The 20,571-nt window shown below is 44.0% G+C and overlaps 1 protein-coding gene across 3 annotated transcripts in view; it reads right to left on the bottom strand.

The window, feature by feature from the left end:
• The window catches only part of LOC147740932 (uncharacterized), a 366,615-nt gene that overhangs the window by 89,721 nt on the left and 256,323 nt on the right, over positions 1–20,571 (bottom strand). For all 3 annotated transcript variants that reach the window (XM_086936088.1, XM_086936083.1, XM_086936085.1), the window contains exon 9: positions 15,333–15,431. In XM_086936088.1, the coding sequence (XP_086792214.1) occupies positions 15,333–15,431 (99 nt within the window). The remainder of the gene's footprint in view (positions 1–15,332; positions 15,432–20,571) is intronic.

Below are 20,571 nucleotides of genomic sequence, written 5' to 3'. Positions count from 1 at the left end.
CACCCCATGCTTCTTTCCAGAGCCCAGAGGGCTCCAACCATTTGGGGGCATGTTTTGTGTCAGAGCCTGTGTGGCTCCTAAGTTTGGGCGCAGTTTGGTTGTTCCAGGGCTAGTGAGAGCCCATGCTGCAGTTTTACTGATGTCTTAGCTGCCCAGCAAGTAGTGGGCACCTGCACATGTTAGACTTTCATTTCTTTTAGGTGGACCTGTTCTTTGTGAATACAGGAGTGAGTCGCACTCCCTTCGCCCCTACCTCGGCCTTTCACAGCTGCGCAGCACTTAGTGCCAGCTGCAGAATTTAGGCCCTTGTGATTTTCCTCAGCTGCTCAGCAATTAGTGGGCACCTGCAACGTTTAGGTTTTGCGCACCCCTGACTGGCGCTGCATTGGCAGCGCTCCCTGACATTCTGGACACAGAGCATTTTGAGCCCCTTCTTAGATGGTCAATTGGCCAGGGGACTGGTATGTGATTTTTGCGCAATGTGATGTTACTATGTTTATGATGGTAATTGCCTAATGTGATTTATATGCTAAGTGATGTGGTGCTAGGAAATGTAATGCATTTAGTATGTTTTACGCACCCTGTGTTTTATATATCTTAACTTTGGTTTATGATTAGGAGGTTATTTTACCTATGTAAGTTTATGCTAGTGAGATGTTTTCACTCTGTGAGTTACGCCCCTAAATGTGAGTTATTCTTAGGGGGAGGGTCTAATGTGTTTAGACTAATGAGAGATTGCTTACTGTAGTTAGACTGTTTAGGCCTAAATGTGATTGCTGCGTAATGTGCTTTGCCTTTATGCTTGTGTTATACTTCTAAAGGTGCTCATGCTTAGAAGTTTGCTTTGCCTAGTATGTTATACTAGAGAGGTTACGTGTCAATGCGTGATCTATGCCTATGGTTATTAGTATTGCGTAGTGTGTACCTACCTGTTACCAGTGGTCACTGGTTGTGGTCTATAATTGTTATTTGGTGTTACAGTTATTCTAAGTGCTAGTTCTACTAAGTGTTGATTCTGACAGTGTCCCACGTGGCCCTGTCCTGGTGTAAATAATCCCTTGTGAATATTGCCCGTGCCAGTTGGCACAATGTATATTGTGTGATTACTATCTAATGTGTTCTGACAATACAAAACTAATTTTTATATAACCTTGTGTGGAGTTCCTTTTGTGGTGTGCCTAGGATGTTGCTGCTGTTGTGTGCGTGCGCAAATGCTTTACACATTGCCTCCGGGATAAGCCTGTCTGCTCGTGCCAAGCTACCAAGGGGTTAGCAGGGGTTATCTTGGCCTGTGACTCCCTTGCCCTGACTAGAATGGTGGTTTCTGCCTGGCTTTGGTGTAAGCCTTAGCCAACCAGAAATCCCAGTTCTAACAGAGACCCTTGCTTCTAAGTCAGGGAAAGGAAGGACACCTTCTCAGGTAGCCCCTGCTCACCCTCTCGTTAGCTTAGCACGAGCAGCCAGGCTTATCTTTAAGGCAAATGTGTAAAGAATTTGCAACCACGCTCTCAGCAACCCAAAGATGACACCACCAATGGACTCCACACAAGTTTCTTAAAAACAAGAATATGTTGATATAAAAAGATATACGATGAGACCACACGTTAAAGATCCACCATATCATATTTGTAATATTTCACCTTGCTGGTTATTAGCAAGCCCTGGTAGGTTCTTGCAGTATTAATGAGCAATTCTCTATGATCAAACGCAGTCCTAATGCAATGCTATGCAGGTCGTAATACAAGAATCAGGCACTTTGTAATGTCAAAATAATGCAGTTCGTTTTGCAACAATCAGGCAGTTCGTAATTTCAAAATAATGCGACTCATAATGCAACAATCAGGCAGTTCGTTATGCAAAAATAATGCAATGCCTAATGCAAAAATCAGGCAGTTCTTAATGCAGAAAGAATGCAATGCATGATGCAACGATCAGGCAGTTCATAATGCAGAAATAATGCAATGCGTAAAGCAACAATCAGGCAGTTTGCAATGCAAAAATAATGCAATGTGTAATGCAACAGTCAGGCAGTTAGTAATGCAAAAATAATGCATGGCGTAATGCAACAATCAGGCAGTTCGTAATGCAGAAATAATTCAATGTGTAATGCAACAATAATGCACTCCGGCACCGATCACAGTGCTCTGGACGGTCTCTATGTCACTCTTACTGACCTGCAAGCAGATTCTGCCAAAATATGCCCCCAACTCGGGTATGGTGGAAAACAAAGTGCAGCTCCACACTCCGGCCCCGGTACTGCCACTCCTCGGCAACTATTGGCCGTGATATGAACTTGAGCAGAGGCTCGCACTGCGAGAATAGGAAAGGCAGACAGCATTTCTCTCGGAGCCCGCACCCTGCCCCAGGCGGCAACATACACACGCACACTAAGCGTTAACTGGGGGTGCAACCTCACTCTTCTCTCCTCGCGACTTGGGCCTCCGATGCAACTTCGTTGATTTTGGGCAGTGGAACTCTGCCCCCTCTCCCCCGAAGGGCATGGTTCGAGGTCCCTTCTTGGCAAAGTCAGACTCGGGCCGGTGGCAATGATGAAGGTCTCAGGCTGCAACAGGGCACACGCACACAGCTTTGCTGAGACCCACTTGAGTTCTGGGTGCACGGTCATGGGGCAAGCTTCCCGAAGGTCTCAGGCTGCATGAAGCACACGCACACTGTGGCGCTGAGACTCACTTGGATTCCGGTTGCCCACGCTCACAGGGCAATTCTTACCAGGGTCTCATGCTGTAAAAAGCACACGCACACAGCATCGCTGTGACTCACTTGGATTCCGGCTGCACACAATCACAGGGCACTCCTTACGAGAGTCTCAGGCTGCAAAAAGCACACGCACACAGCATCACTGAGACTCACTTGCGCTTCAGGTGTACACAATCACAGGGCAATCCTCACGAAGGTCTCAGGCTGCATGAAGCACTCACACACAGCGTTGGTGAGACTCACTTGCACTCTAGGTGCACAAGATCACAGGACAATCCTCACAAAGGTCTCAGGCTGCACAAAGCACACGCACACAGCATCGCTGAGATTCAGAGTGTTCTTGAGTTTCCACAACAGGCAGCCAGCTCTCCTTGGGCCCTTGAGGATAAGTTACTTCAGGACACAGCACACAGCAAAGTCATTTCAAGCAGGGGGACACAGCAGACAGCAAAGTCCCTTTAGCCTCTCCTTTGTTAAATCAGCAAACTGCAGGCCAGCCCCAGAAGACACAGCAGGGGTCAGTCCTTTCTTTCAGTCTCTTCAGCTGTTTCTTCATTGGAAGAGGTTCCTCTTGACCGTAAAGTAGTTCCAATCCTTTACAATCTTCAACAGTTCCATTCCAACGTTCAGAGGTTTCATCTCTCATAGTTATACCCCTAAATGTCTTTGAAGTCTTTGTGTTCAGGGGCATTGACCCCTGTCCAAACCAGTTCTGGGTGTCTTCCTGCCAGTGACACCTTCTTCCTTTTATAGTTGGGGTCTGGATGCTTAATGACTCAGCAGGAGATGGAGCCATTGTTTTATGGCAGCAACCCAGGCCTCTTCACCTCCAGAGGCCACTCCTCCCCCCTACACTCCAGATGCAGGTCAGTCTGTTATTGTCTCACCTCCTCCACTGGGTCAAGACAGTCCCCAGGCAGAGACACACAGAAAACCCATCCTCTTCTATAAGGGTAGTTTCTAAACACACAATGCAAAAACCAACTTCACAAACAGATGTGTTATTAAATTGTGAGTTCAGGCACACTAAACTTCACCTTTCCATCTTAAGCCTATGGTAAGACAGGCTGGACACATATTACACAGCCTCCCCATTCTGTCCTATGGGCAAGATGGCCATGCAACAGTAAACAATGAAATGGGGAGTATTTCACTGTCAGGACATGGTACACACCTCAGTGCATGTCCTAACTTTCACATACACTGCACCCTGCCCAGGGGGCACCTTGACCTACCATAGTGGTGTCCGATGTGCATAAAAAGGGAAGGGTAAGGCCTTGTCAGGGCAACATTGCAGTTTAACAAACTGTGCACAGCCACTGCAGTGGCAAGCCTGAGTTCTCTCTTTAGGGCTACTTGTGTCGGTGGAACAATTAGTGCTGGAGGCCCACTAGTAGCAGTTGCATTACCAGCCCTGGTACACATAGTGCACTTTACTAGGGACTTTACTAGTAAGGCAAACATACCAATCATGGGCAACCAATTACTATTACACTTTACACAGGGAGCACTTGCAGTTTGACACTGATCAGCCGTGGTAAAGTGCCCAAATCATCTAAATTGGCAACACCATGTCAGAAAAAAGGTCTAGGGGGAAGGCAAAAGGTTTAGGGAACTTTAGCCCAAAAAGTGCCAAGTCCAACAATGAAGGCCTGCAACACTTTTACGCTGCCGTTGTGTCACTTTTTGTGACACAGAGCTGGCGCAAATAATCTGCCACGTTGTGCCATATTTACAAAGTGATGCATCTAAATAGATGCGTCACTTTATAAACCCCTGATCTACATTATACTTGTGTCAGGTATAATATGTGCAGGTTGGACATTTCCCCGCAAAAAGCCTGGTAGAAGTGGCGCAGTGTGAAATCTATCAGATATACTTGCGCCACTCCTAGGATGCCACTGCATCAAATCCTTATGCTTGACTCACAGCAGGCATATGCGAGATGCAGTGCAATGAGTATAGATCTCCCACATGCATTGCTGGAGTTGCATCATGCTTACGACACAACTCTAGCAATGAATGGGGTTTTGCGCTGACAGATGTGTCAGGATTCCTGACGTATCTGTCAATCCTTGTGACGTGGAGCGCCGTACAAAAAATACGGTGCATCCATGGTGTCGCCAAGGAGGGTGCATGAAAGCAGTGATGCAACACTTTTCATAAAAGTCCCAAAGTGTATAACATATTGGTATAATGGACATATTCGCATTGGAGGAGATTTCAAATGTATTCAACGAGAGGGTGGGACTGCTCTAGTTTAAACAAACATCAGAATAAGCCCAAATCAGCTCAGGTTTTGGCTAATATTTTACGAGATTTCACACTAATTGATCCCTGGAGAGCGGACTACCCGGCCAAACAGGAATATACCTGTTTCTCAAAACATTTTAACTCTGCTTCACGTATTGACTATTTTTTATATTTATATCTTATAATTGGCAAAAGGTGTGGTCTGGTATTTCTTCTACCCCCTTTTTTGGATCACTCAGTCCGATGCGTCAATCTTAAAATATGTGACTCCTGTATAGTAAGGCCAAGCTGGTTTTCAACAAATCATTACTGACACAAGAGGGTTGGATTGTGACCATGCACACTGGATTGGTGGAGGTTTGGTAGTGTAATACTACCACCAGAGCTATTTATTATATTTGGGAAGCATGCAAATCATTTATTAGGAGGGAGGTAATATCTTATGTTGCTCAGAGAAGTAGAGCTAGGTGTGAGATAATTTTGGCTCTGCAATCTGAGCTGTAGCAGGCACGGCGCTTAGATACCAGGGCAAATGCAAATGTAAACAAGGAAGGCTTGGGTCCTGTCCTCCCCAGACTGGACCACCCAAATATTGAAATCTCAGAAAGGTGTCAAGGGAGGTTTATTTTAAATATTCACCATAAACCTGAGACCACTAATTCTGAAGTTGTTGAGCATTTATTCTGCTTACTTTTGATAATTCAAAAAGACATTCATAAATCAATTGGACATGTTGTTTAAAAGGAAACACCACATTAATAAATCACACAATTGCAACACATTTGTACATGCAAAGGCATCTAAGGATAGATTGGTCGAGGCCAGCCAGTGGCTTCGTGAATATTTCCTCTCTCAGGATGTAGTGAACCAGCGCATCTGTTTTCAAAAACTCTACAAATAGAACGGGAATACTGGCCGCCTTCTGACATGGCCATTAAAAAAGAATCAAGATTTAAGAACCATTAAAGAGATCTGGGATCGGACTTTGAATTGTATTGTTTCTGATTCCGGCCAGCTAGGCAAGATGTTTGTGAACTACTGTGACCAGCTCTATATTGAAACCCTTCACCTCATCCAATTGAGACCGTTCTTCAATCCATTGTACTCCCTTCTCTCGAAAATTATATACAGGTAATGATTGCAGCCCCCATTACACTGGAGGAAATTTTAGAAGCAATAAAGATGCTTCCATGTGCTAAAGCTTATGGCAGTGATGGCATACCACTGATAATCTATAAAATCTTTCCACAACTGATCCTTGATCTTTTGATAGTTCTATTTAATGATGTTTTAAACGGGCCAAGATGCCTGTGGAATTTACCGAGGCAGTTATTGTCAGCTTTGTTAAGAAAGATAAGACGGCAAAACAACATGGGTCTTATCGCCCAGTAAGTCTTTTGCATTCTGATTATAAACTATTCGCCAAGATAATCACATTAGGACTGCCCTCTTCATCAATAGTACATCAACACCCAAAAGTGTTTTTGCCGGTAGAACTTTATCAACCAATACAAACCTTTAATACAAGCAATGGACTATTATTCTAATAACAATGATGAAGCCGTTATAATTACATTACACACCGAAAAAGCATTCACCCGTGTGCAGTGGGACAGGCTATTTATGATCCTCTGGCGTTTTGGCACTCCCTCCAAAATGGTCAAACTATTGAGGAATCTCTATTCGAAGGCTTAGGCAAAGATAATGGTAAATTCACAGCAGCAGGAGGTATTTCCATCTCTCGGGCACAAGGTAAGTGTGCCCAATGTCACCAGTACTGTTTGCTCTTTTTAATAAACCTTTATTGGCGGCCTTGAGGCAGGAGTGGGAGATTCGGCCACCACTGCCAGATGCTCCCAAGTTGAAGTAGTGACTCCTGTGTTCAATCAGGTGGGAACTGATTCAGACACGAAAGAGAAAAAGCCAGCTCATGACCTAGTGCTTGGAGACTGGGTGCGAATCAAGGTGCACCGCAGGAGAAATTGCTTGGTGCCTCGTTGGCAGAAACTATGACATTCTGGTTAGCACAACTGCAGTTAAATGTTCTGGAGTGAAGAGGTGAAAATCCAGACGAAGGTGAAAGTACTACTGATTCAGACTCTGAAGGTGAACCATAGGAAGGTCCAGATTCTGAAGCTCAAAAAGAACGTCGACATCTAGAGGTTTCAAAGCTAGTTCTGCATCTGAAGGAGAAGAGGAAATTGTTGAAGTACCAATTTCTGAAGATCTATCTGAAGATCGAGAGTTGGTAGAGGAAAACACCAGTGAGAACGTTGAGCAGAACAGAGAGAAAACTGAAGATCAGAAAAATCCTGAAGAAAATTCTATAAACTCAGAAGACAGAAACGAAAATCTTGATACTGAAAAAGTGGAAATAACTCACGACAAGGATGAGATTCCAAGAACCAGTAATGGAGATGTTCCTTACGGAGTGAAAGAATAGTCAGGAGAGAAAAGTGACTCCAGAAAAGACAAAGACGTTGTGAAGATTATTATAAATGGAACTGTCGAAGACACTGAAAACGAAACTGATGACAGTGCAGATGAGACCTCTGTAAGAAAAAGTCCAAGAAAAAGGGCCTGGAGAGTGGAACATAACACCACAGAGCCTAGGACAAAAAGATTCTGTAAAGGGGATAATTGGCCTAAGAAGACTGGTGAGTTGAAAAATAAACTGGTTAATAAAGATAGAAAGCAGGAAGAACAAGTGTATGAAATAACCAGTTAAAGAGAGTCCTTGGGAAAGAACATCAAAGTGGTACATCGACAAAAAAGAGTGAGAAGGCCAAATCAGAAGTACAAATCACATGATTGGACATACATTGTCCTACCGACAATTGAAGAAGTAAATAGTAGCCAAGAAGATTTGAGTTGTCCAAAGACAAGTGGAAAAAGTGAGTAAAGAAGTGAATTATTGGAAAAGACAAACGGTTGCTCAAAGTATAAGATAAAAAGTATAAATCCTGAAAATCCTGATAAGGAAGAAGGTATTATAGAGGAAAGTAGAAACTTGTAAGTGACATAAATGTCGAAAAAAACTTGTTAGAAGAACATACAAAAAAAATCAATTGTGCAACTGACATAAGGTCGAATAAATATTGTTAGAGGTAACAAAACTAACTCTGTAGACAAAACTAATTCTGTAGATGACACAAGGTCGAAGAAAAATTGCTGTGTAAAAAAAATGGTAAATAACGAGCGCAAGATGAAATGTTCTATATTTAGAAAATGGTGTAGGTTGTGCATGGTTTGCACTGGATTATTAACAATAAGATGGATAATTTGGGGTATTGTGATTCCTTTCCATGACAGCTTAGCAACATTGAAAAAGAATGTAAGTTCAAGTGAACAGGAGACAGAGTCAAAGTCTAACAAACCGCATGTATATAGGCCAGATGTACATCAGGATAGCCCAATAAGGGATTTTTCAAAAAATACTTTTTCAAAATTGTTATCAGAGTATGTCAGGACAATGGATGCAGGTGATTGATATGTGTGTGTAAAATTGCCTGCATCTGTTTCTGAAGGGGTGACCTATCACCACCTTCCGCTTACATATGGAATTACCTGTAGTGTGATTGCAAACCTGTTTTATCAGACAGGAAAATTAGAATATTGTGATTCTAATATAGATGAAGTATTTCCAAAGCTATAAAATTGATAAGACACTGAATAAAAGAAAGCCTGCTACAGATATGGGAGAATACTTTTTAGAAATGGATGAACTAAATCATGACTATGCTTTTAAAAATAATATAACATGTAAAATGAGAGTAGAAGAAAAGGTATTTCTAGATATGGTTGAAGAGAGAAGAATCGCTTATAAGCGCAAAGAAAGGGTGAAACATGAGAAATTCAAAATATTGGACATTCAATGATGAAAATATTGATGAAAGAAATGTGAATGCAGCCATAAATATTGATACTCCACTGATGGGATAATTCTGTATTAGGAGAGATAATAATGTGTATGAGAATTACTTGGTGGGAGCAAGTCAATGTAAAGATACTTATAGAATACTAGGGGGTTGGGGATTTAAAGGAGGAGATGATCCTGTTTTTCCTGGAGTTTATTTTATCTGTGTGAACAAAGCTTATTACAGGTTGCCTGACCATTGGTATGGGCCATGCTATGTGGGTTTGGTATATCTAAAAGTCTTTCATCTAGATAGGGGAACAAATGGCATACATGAGATAGGTAAACCTTTAAGTCGTACAAAGAGAGAGAGTGTTATCAAAATAATAGGTGATGTTTTTGGAGCACTGATACCAGAAGTGGGAATATCTTTCAATGTGAATCGAATTCGAAGATTGTCAACAATAGTATATCGTTTTTCAACAGACACAGCAGGTGGATTCCTTAACGTAAACACCAAAATGATTGCTATGAGAACTATGGTAATGCAAAATCGTCTTGCTCTTGATATCATATTGGCAAAAGGAGGAGGAGTCTTGAAGGTGCAGCATTGTTGTACCTACATTCCAGATAAAAGCCAGAATATTGAAAAATACATAATAAAAATTACAAAGTTACATGGAGAAATAGATCCACTGGAGGTTAATGGTATTCTTGATCGTCTTAGTAGAGGTTTTACAGCAATTAAACATTGGTTTCAAGAAATATAAAGTTCAATTATAGGCAAAATACTAATTCCAGAAACAGTCATAGTATTAGATATTTTAATGATAAGATTATGTTGCATATACAGAAAAAGAAGGAATGTTAGAAAGTCGTTAAAGAAGATATTTCAAGAAAAACGAGAAAGGGAAAGGGAAAGAGAAAAAGGAGATATAGAAATGGAGGAATTCAGAGAAAAGATTTTTAAAGAAACTAAAGAAAAAGATACTAAAGTATAATAGCTAATTAATATGAAGAACCTAGAACATGTTTTGATACAATTTGCAAATTTTAGGAGAGTTGATGGAGCAAGGTGGAGAAACAAAATGTTGTATACCCCTTGCGAAATCACACTTCGATAACATGCAATCTGAACTAATAGAGTGGCGCATGAGACTAATCAACCTAGAATAAAAGTTTGCACACGTGGGAATTAATCTTTGCTTATGTTGCAATTATAACTAACTAATTATGTAATTTTCTCGTGTATTGCATTGATATAATGGAATGAAGCATAAATGTGCTTTTGTCTATGCATTTGTGGCCAGAAGAGTGGACCTAGGTGAGTATTTTACGAATAAGTGTCGCTTAATTGCTAGGTAATTACCAATAGAGACAATCTTAGTCAGGGGGATGTAAACAGAAGGGGTATTTTTCATAAAATATCATTTATTTGTGTTTGTTTCTATGATAGTTCCCATTCTGACTCGAGAGGCCTGTGACAAAATGGAGTCGCTGGTTTACTGTGACAGCAAAAGACAGAGAGCCTGCACAGCAAAAGAGATGAGAATGAATGCGAGCTGCTTGGGCCTGTACGGAAGGCAGTTCAAGGCCGCTGTGGCCTGGAAGTTTAGATGGCTGCCAAGTCATGAGAGCAGTGGTTCTGGACGTGGGAACTTTACTTGAAGTTGCGAGTTAAGGAAATGCGACTAAGCCGGACTATGACAAACAATGGGGGCATTAAAAAAAAACCCTGACAGGAAGAAAATGTATAATTTGATGATGAGGTTATGCTCATCCACCCCGAACTGACCAATGAGGACTCGACTTTTCTCTAAAAGTTACGCTTTTCGGTAGAAAGAGCAAGTGAAAAAGGTATTAAAATGCTGATTTTACTGAGTAAAAAACCCCTTCCCGATTGCTACTAGAGATGCTGCCAGATTGCTGGGAGGGACTTTAGCTAGGGAGTTAGGAGAATAGTTTCTTGGGAACTATTTGTCTTTTGCTAATACTTGTGTTCTGAACCTAACATTTCTAATGTTACTTCTGAAATGTTCTCAAATAAATTAAATTAACTGTTTTGAACTAAACTTCTGTTTAAATGTCATTTGAAGATTTAATAAAATAAATAAATAAAGAGAAGAAACTTTTAGACATGTTAAATTCAGCTTTTAATAAAATCAAGCTGGTCTTGAGTTTTCCTATGCCTAATTTTCTTACTAGCAGACTCATCGACCCTTATGGCGATATGTCTAAATGTATATTTTCTGACGATAAAACCATGGTAAACTCTTTAAAAATGCATAGTATAAACGTTAGTTTTAATTTAGACATTTCGCTATGATACAGAAGCTCTCCATTGAGATTCACTGATCCCTAGAGTGAGGTAGGAGACTGTGTGTGGGTAGCTCACAGTGATATGGGCCCCACTGGTCAGTGAATGTATGCTCTGATGTTTCAGGTATAAGTGATATGGTTTCAGATATGTTTTTGGAGTAGCGCTGTATCACTGTAACCACTCTTGATTTGCCTTTGCTTACAGTAAAACAGTTCGTGGCTACACCCTCTCGGTCCCAGCAGTTTTCCTTACCAACGTGACACGCTGGGTCTTAAGATGCAGGCATAGGGTCTCTGCATATACTTCGTAAAATCTGGGCAGCGTCTGGCTTCTCCTGTGTTCTTCCACGTTTCTACTGCACGTCGAGGAGGCAGCACCTTCTCACTCAGCACTCGAGCAGCGCGGGGGCTGGAGCTGTCGCTGGGTAATCTCCGATGCATGGCTCCTTCACTGGGCAGGTCTCTCCCACTTTTCTTTACGGGGTGGGGCACCGCTTCCCTGTCTTCCCCGTAATCCGCGGGCTCACCTTTCGCTTGCAGGGCATTGCATGCAGTGCACATGTGGGGTGTGCTCCCGCTCTCCGTGGGCTCTCTGGTCGGGCTTCACTCGGTCTCACAGTAGTTTGCAGCTGTGACTGCCGGCGTGACAGCAGTCCGGCCCAGTGCTCATCCGCTCTTTGGCAGCAGGCGCTTTTTCCGCTTCGCCACTGTCACCCTGGGACCGCCCGTTTACTTCCAGCATCACGATGGGGGTCTCGCCTCATTTTCCTGCTGGCTTCGTCCACTGGGTCATTGCAGCCAATGCGGGTGGGCTCCGCTCGGCTCGGGCCTACACCCTGGGGCTCTTTATTTATTTATTTATTTATTTATATGCTTATTTCGCGCCTGAATCAGCCCCGAAGGGGTATCTCCGCGCGTAGCTTCTGAGCAGGTATCATGGAACTACCAAGGACATATGGCTACTGCGATTGCGGGGGAAGACATTAGTCTTGGGAAAAAAGATATGTTTTTAACTTCCTTCTAAAGGACAGATGGTTGGAGGTATGTCTTAGCAATGGGGGCAGAGAATTCCAGAGCATCGGGCCTTTAAGTGAGATGGCCCGTCCTCCCTGTCTTGCTCTCGTCACCCTAGGGACCTGAAGCAGCATAGTGCTACTGGAGCGTAGAGCACGTCTTGGTAAGTAGGGGACAAATATGTCTCTTAGATATTGAGGGCCGGATCCGTAGATACATTTGTGCATTATACAACATACTTTGAAGTCAATGCGCTGTTTCACCGGAAGCCAGTGAAGTGAAGAGAGGAGAGGGCGTGAGGGAGTACGCTTTGCACGCCCCGCGGGACTTCCAGTGACTTACCAGCTGCAGGGGGTGCCCTAGACATGGGCAGCACATTTCCTTCACAAGCAGCGGCTGCAAACATGGGCAAATTCCTCCCTCGTCGCTAGTGTTATGTTCTGGGCCCTAGGCCCACATAGTGTAGAAAAGACGACATGGACACAGGATTATGAGACTGTGAATTAGCCTATAGCACGTGCACTCCAGCTCTTTTATTTGCAGGGTCACCTGACTGGCGACGCCAGTGTTGGATGGGTGAGGGGGTGTGTGCGTGGGCCAGCCCTCGGGGGAGTGGCTGGCAGAACCACTAGACCGTGTCCAGCAGGACACAACAGTGGCAAGGAGATTTCGACAATTGCAGGCTGAATAATGTTTTCATTTGACCCATCCCTCTGTACCTTTATCCGAGATTCAAATGGTAGACCAGTTCCTTCAGAATAGGATTATTAGGAAATGGGAAAAGGCGGGTATCGGCATCTTGGTCCTTTTGTATTGGGAGGGAAAGTTAAAACATGGGCACAGATAGTAGAGGACAAGGAAAATGTCACCCCCGATTTAATATTCTTCTGTCTTCAAATCCACAAACACCTTCGGAGCTCCGTTCAGAGCTAATACTGCCAAAGATGATATTAGAAGCGCATTTTAGAATCAAGCTCGTAGGGGTAAGCAGTTGGTTCCAATTGTTATATTTGTATGTTCATGAGTGTACTGCCGTGTCAGCTTTCTCCTCAATTTCACAATGTTTTGAAGAGGGTGAACCAGGCAAGTTAATACAACCTCATGGCTTATAAAGCTGTACGTGGAGCCAAAATTTAAAAGCATGGCTTTGTTTTCGAGATGGGTCTTATATTATATATATATATTTTTTACAGAGTTTTATGCGCAACCTTGACCCGAATCGGGTATCAGAGCGTTTTACATCATAGCACTAGTTGCATTACATGAGGACACACTTTCCTTTTTGTTAGGCACGGGGAGATTAAGAGATTTGCCTAGATTCACAGGATGTTCAGCGTCTTTTCCCAGACTTGAACCTAGTCCCCAGATCCGTGGTTGACCGCCCTAGCCGTTAGACCAACTGTTCCCACCCATATTATACCCTGTATTGCATTAGCTTAATGTATTCGTCCGTGTCCGCTAGTTGCTTTAAGTGCGGGCACATTTGTGGTAACCCCGATTTGCAAGGGGCACTATTAGGGGCCCCCCCATTGATTGTTCTTTAACCCCTTGACCGCGGCACAAATTCTGCTGTGATGCTGGGGAATGAATGAGTGGGTGGGTCTTGGACGTCCTCCGCACACGTCCACCGTGACGTGACGCGTGATGGCTCATGGCCAACACGCGCACGCACGGGGTAATTACTATGTCAACAATTAATTTTTTTACATCGGGTCACTATTAGCAAAATCATTGATTCTGCAGAGATGGAAATCACCGGACTCACCATGGTTTGAGCTCTGCGTAGACAAAATGAATCAAGTTAGGAAACCTCAGAAACTCTATGCTCAAAGGGATGGCACAATTAAAAAGCTGAAGGAATTTGGGCCCCGTTTTAGGGAAGAGGAAATCAAGCAGAGCAACAATCGAGGTGGGGTCAGCAAATAGATTTGATTTTTAGAGTTTGTACACCTTTGACTAATCATTTATTTGTATTCAATAACTTTATTTAATTCTGCTTGTATGGATGTATTGTTGGTATCCTGAGTATCAAAATAAAGATTTAAAAAATAAAACTAATGTGGTGCAAAATGGAGAAGTATGTCTAATGGGGAATTTAAAAAAAAGTGTGTTGTTCTGCTCAGTATTTCTTGTTTCACTACCACTCCACGATGGTACAGAAATGGATTTCCTGGTGCTTGGGAGGTGAACTTCCACATAAGGTAGAAACAATTTGAGACAGGACCAGTTCTTAAGACTGAACTCAGGCCAAACTTTGAGTGTGCATGAAAAAGACCATCAGCGCTAGCTAGCGGCACCGGTGGCATATGCCAAATTCACCAGCTGTGCCTCCACATAGAGGATGCATCGAACGATGACTGAGACCTGCACTCTTTCTCCCTGCCATGGGCCTGTAGGTGACACTGCAAATTTACACAACAACTAGGGTAGTGCAGCATCTCATCGGATGTCTATTTTGTTTGCCGATGCTTGAGGGTTGGGATCACGCGTCAAGGCAAATTGAAATTTTTGGGTCATATTGAGAATAGGACCGTGGAAATGAAGGAGAACTCACCTCCAAACGTGTGCAAGCAAACTGTTCACAAGTTCGATTATTAGTGCAAAAAAGTGCAGCCACTTGTGCGATACTGCATTGCACTAGGAGTGCTCGGCCAAGATCCAGTATTCCCTCGTGCGCTCGTCCCAATTCAAGAAACATGACTAGGGAGATTTAGAAAGGAGAGGAACTGAAGAAGGAGAGGAATGAGATTTGTGATGGGTGTGCACAGAAATGGAGAGAGAGAAGATTGAGATGCTGGAGACCCGGCTGATACCTGCCTTGTGACAGGAGAGGATGCAAGGGAAATATAGCCTACACGAGATATATCTGATGTGTGTGTTCGTTAAGGTAAAAGAAATAGAGTTTTCATTTTGCCACAGAAATGACACTTTCTATAGGAATCACTGAGACACACAGATACATACTACATGCAAAGAACAGATGCTCAATTTTGCAGAGATGTGTACAAGAACAACTGTTGACACAGAGAGCGTTTGTGGCAGGGAACAGATTGTGCAGAAGTACCATGCCAGTGATGCAAACCAACCCAGATCAGTTTTTTGTGCAGAGTCTAGATAAGCTTCTTTTCATTGCATTCCCTGTGATTCTGCCCCCTCATGCATTCCTTCTCACCTTCATTACAGGCCGGTCCTTGGAATCCATAGGAACAACTGCAGGTGTCATTCGAAGTGCAATAGCCATGAATGCAAGTACTTGCATTGCAAGATGCCACTGGAGAAGAGAACAACATATTCAATAGAAATAAGGGAAAAGACATAACCATTCAAGTGAATTAAACTTAAGGCATTTATTTGCTCACAGTTTAATAGCGCTGTTTAGATGAGTTCCCTGGGCCTTAATCAGTTGAAGCATTATTTCCCTCACACCACCACCACATCTGGGGGTTATTTTTCCCCTTCGTATTCTGGAAAGAGAGTTACTCCTGCCATGGCTAGAGTAAATATGACAGTTTCAAGGGAGGGAAGGTGAATGAAGGAGGCCTGGAAATGCCCAGAAGCATACAAAATTCCATGGGAAACCACCTTTTGGAACGCCCAGTTCCCAATCAAGGCAGTGATGTATTACTGCAAATTTCTCAGCAGTTGATGCGGAAACCTCTCCAGTACAACATGCATGTATGCCTGCCGGGAATGGCTTTGTGGATACCAGGCAGGCATACAAAGGTACACTCAGTTGTGAACCAAATTACCTTTCAGAATAGGGTGTTGTCGGGATTGAAAATTATCTTGCCTGAATGAATGCCCTGAATACCCCAGCTGGTTCGGTGAGGCTATTTTTTTTTAATCGAGCCAAACATGGATCATGTGTGTGCGCCATGTAATAGGTTTGTCTCTTGGACTGCAGTCTTGTTGGATAAAGAGAAGCACCCAGAGACCTATTCTCATGGTGTTGAAAGGCTACTACCTTTATCAGGACCTATGTGGGAAGACACCGGTGTTGCCAGCATACCGTGTAGTGATCAGTAGAGGTGAACATGTATGTGACCTGTGTCACTGCAGTGACGCCTACAGGCAAATTTGTGTAAAGTTGTGCTGCTGTGAGCTTAATCCAACCTTGGCCCCATTATCAACTAGTGTGAAAAAAGAGCCAGGAATCAGAACAGAGATAACCTCCAGGAACAAACAGAGAGCACGAAGGATAATGCCATCCTCACATGTGTGACCACCTACTGCACAGTGGATAACAACATTAGGAAAGCCATCAACAAACATTGGCACATTATGACGTCTGGATCTTTAAAATGACCAAAGCCCAGAATTGCCCACAAAAGGAGGAAAAACATCAGAGATCTCTTGTAACATAGAAGGCCCCCTAAAAAGAAAGAAACAACAAATGTAATGCTCACAACATGGGGCCTATCACCTGTAGAAGGACGTTACCCCTGCGGGTAATGTGAAGTGTGCCATTGGACAAAATTAGGAAAAACCCTCATACAGAGTGATAACTTTGAGTGGACTCTAAAGCAACATACAACTTGCAACACTACACACACCTTATACATGATCATATGTCCATGCAGACTAAGATACATAGGCATGGCTTGCCACTAAGTCAAAACACAGATTGGAGAACAGCATAGAAATATCAGATGCAAGAAAGCCACCCCAAGGTTGAGTAACCACTTTCTCACTTCTCAGCACACAACCAACGCTCTTGAATGGGTGATTCTGGAAACACTGAATGACACAGACGGAGATGCTGAATGCATTCTCTTTCAAAAAGAACAAAGATGGGTCTACAGTCTAAAAACCATTGATATAGGATTAAATGACAATGTCTCCTGGTTAGCAATTGGTCAGTAATAATTATATTATGTATTATCAATTATATGTATTAATAATATGTATGCATTTATATATGTATGAGCCATCAAGACTAGTAACCTGTGAGTTTGGAGGCATCCTAACTAGAGCTTCTACTACCAGTAAAGCATGACCATATGCTGACACCAGAGACTTCCGCTCTTGCGTCCACAAGCAAATACTCACAAGCATACCTTTGCATCATAAACCTGAGAGACATAAGTCAACCCTATAGCATTCCTCAGAGCATGTTCATGAATCTCTACTCTTGAGATTAAGCTTTAACCCCTCCCATGCTCATGACGGAGCCGCTCCGTCATGAGCATCGGCTGAGCTGTGCTCATGACGGAGCGGTCCCGTCATAGCCCTGCCACCGCGCTTGCACGGCGCTGATTTCGCGCCTGCACGTTCTATTGAGCGGGCGGGGCCATGACGGAACCGCTCCGTCACGAGCACAGCTCAACCGCGGCTCGTGACGGAGCGGCTCCGTCATGAGCATGCAAGCGCCGCTCGGCCCCCCCGCCCCCTAGCGCTGCGGCGGAATTGCCGCCGCAGCGAAGGGGTTAAATTACATATGTGATTCCCATCCCCCTGAAACAAGATTTCTATGGTTTACCACCTTCAACAATGTTGACACCGGATACACTAGCTCTATTCCTCTATTGCTCTTGACTTTACAAACATATACATCACATGCCTAAATATAAGAAAGACAAGTTAACCCCATAGCACTTTTTCAAATGTGCCAATGAATCTCTTCTTTTCTGTACATAAAAATCCCTATATTTGAACTGATTTGCCCCATGAGATTTGAGACATAGGGTGTATGATATGTTTTTTTTAGAGTTTCATATAGCACAAACTTGACCCGAAGATATCAGGTATCAGTGTACTTTACATGAGCACCAGTTTCGATACAGATGGACACATTCACTTTTGTTAGGTACAAGGAGATTAAGTGACTTGCCCAGAATCACAGGAAGTTGAGAGTCCATGTCGAGACTTGAACCCAGATTCCCCACTTCAAGGTCGACCACTCTAGCCGTAAGGATACATCCTCTCCCCTAACATGCCAGCAAATATTCTGCATTTACCTCCTCATTATATCTACAACATGAGGGCAGTAGAGTTGCCAGGACATTTCCAGCACATGTGCACCTGACACAGCTCACTTGTAGCAGGAGTCTTTCTTTTTGTCCTTTCATGAAAGTTCCTTTTTTTTAAACTTTCAGAAGTTAATTAATCACATTATGGCAACTTCAGCAGCAGTTTCCTCTTAACAAAAACACCTCTGAGAGCTCATTTGTATAAACAGAAATGTTTCTCACTTGTAACTTTCCCTTCAGACAATGATTTTCAGTAGTTCATCCATAGTTTCATCCACAGGAGCCTGCAGCAACCTAATCTCAAGCGCCTCTTCTCAAATATTCAACTAAGTTCACAGAGCAAGCTATAAAAACTGTGTCTCTCACCTTCAACATTCTAGATGCATGCATGAGCACTGCACAGGATGATTTAAAGTTCCCCTGGCTGTATCTATCTTTCACTAATTCATAGTGCACAGGGATATCCGGTATGCTAGGGTATGCGCCAAAGCCAGGCAGAAACAAGGGAGTTACACACTGAAGAAAACCCCTGCTCACCCCCTTGGTAGCTTGGCACGAGCAGTCAGGCTTATCCCAGAGGCAATGTGTAAAGCGTTTGCCCAACACACACACACACAGCGGCGACACACTAGACACACTACAAAAGAGACTTCACACAAGGTTATATAAAAATAGCCTTTGTAGTGAGTAAAACACATTAGAATCACAATCACAGATATATTCACTGTGCCAACTGGCACCAGGCCATAATTTACAGGGTACTATGTACAAGGCAACGCCAGTCGGGTCGCTGCCTGAACTATCAGAAGAATGCAATTAGCAACACAACCAGTCATGAATGTAAAAGAGCCAGTAGCAAAAGTATAACGGCCAGTAGGTACTGGTGAAATAGTGAAACCAGCAATTATACCACATTAGGCATGAATCCCATTAGCATGAGTACCTTAGGCATAAACACATTAGATCAGTCATTGAATGCAAGCATCATAGTATGACATTAGGCAACCTCATAAGCATCAATGCAACATCATTAGGCATAGAAATAAATTAGTCATGACCATCAGCAAAATAGTGCACACATAATAGTCACATCCCTGGAAATGAGAGTAAACATCCCCGTAGGCCATTGCGCCCTCAGAGCACCCCAAAGAAAGGGCCCCACGCTGCAGATTAGCTTTTGGCGCCACTGCGCCTGGGGAGCCCCCTACTCTGGGACTCTAAAAGAAAGTGTTGCCCAACGTTGCAGCTGCCCACTTCTGCGGTGCAGCTGTGTCCAAGGGGAAGAAAAATGGCAACACCAATGTAGAGTTTGGAGCCCCACTCCAGGATTTTGAAAGTAAAATTGCCCAAACATTGCAGCTGCCCGCTTTGGCGGTGCAGCTTTGAGAAATGCTTTGGCACATTGGAGTCGCCCTCCAGGACTCTAAAGGAAAACTTGCCCCACTGTGTAAGTTGGAGCCCTAGAACATTGCAGTGGCCCTCAACTGTAGCGCCACTGTGTAGCAAAAAGGTCAGAGCACTCTCTGTGCTCCAAGGGCAGCCCCCGTGCTGGGATTCTCCAAGCAAGTTCTGCCCCCATGCGTTGCAGCTGCCCACTCCTGTGCGGTGCAGCTGTACAGACCACCCCGAACATGGGCACTTCTGGTGTCGCTCCCGGCATCCTCGACAATTTCCAGAGTCCCCACTCAACAGTACTCTTCTTGCGCTGCTCTGATCTCCGCTCTGTCCTCAGGCAGCTCCGCTCCTCTTGCTGGCTGGAGGCGGGCTACTGGAATGGGTGTGCACTGCTCTGGCTACTCGGTGGCTGTGGGGCTCTCTTTGACTCACGAGTGCCCCGCTCAGGGAGGCATCACTTCCGAGTCCCTTCTCCTTTGGCGGCTTCTCTGATCGCCGAGCCCCCTTGTTGCCGAGCAACGGCTCGCGTTGGCTTCCAGTCCCAGTGCAAAGCTTCTCTGACGTTGGTATACTCTGCGCCGGCTGCCGGGAAGGCAGCACAGTGTTCTTGGACTCCCGGGCTGTTAGTAGTGATGTCATGGTGATGTTGAAAGGCGGGGTAGGCAGATGCTGAAAAGCAGTATAAAAGCGGGCGGCCTCCTGCGTCTTCAGGAACCCAAGTGCAGGGACAATTCGGGGTAGGCTCCCGTTTTTAAATAAATCTAAAAAGAACGGGGTGGGCTCCCACGATAAGGCAAGACACGGGGTAAATCCCACATGCCGGGATCCCTAGAGGCACGTTGATTCCTCAGCAGCGCACTGCAGGATACCAGCTCCTCTCTTCACCTGGACGATTAAAATATAGCACTCACGAGGCGCTAGAAGGCAGGAAAGCGGGGGCAATGTTGGGAAAGATCCACAGGCAGTAAGACAGATCAGCAATACAGAGTAGCACTTCCTAAACACAGTCAAACTGAGCAAGGTGGCAATCTTCCCGGCACAGCAGCC

The sequence above is a fragment of the Lissotriton vulgaris genome, chromosome 1_1, assembly GCF_964263255.1.
Source record: "Lissotriton vulgaris chromosome 1_1, aLisVul1.2, whole genome shotgun sequence".
NCBI classification, from domain to species: Eukaryota; Metazoa; Chordata; class Amphibia; order Caudata; family Salamandridae; genus Lissotriton; species Lissotriton vulgaris.
This window is presented reverse-complemented; position numbering and strand designations above follow the sequence as displayed.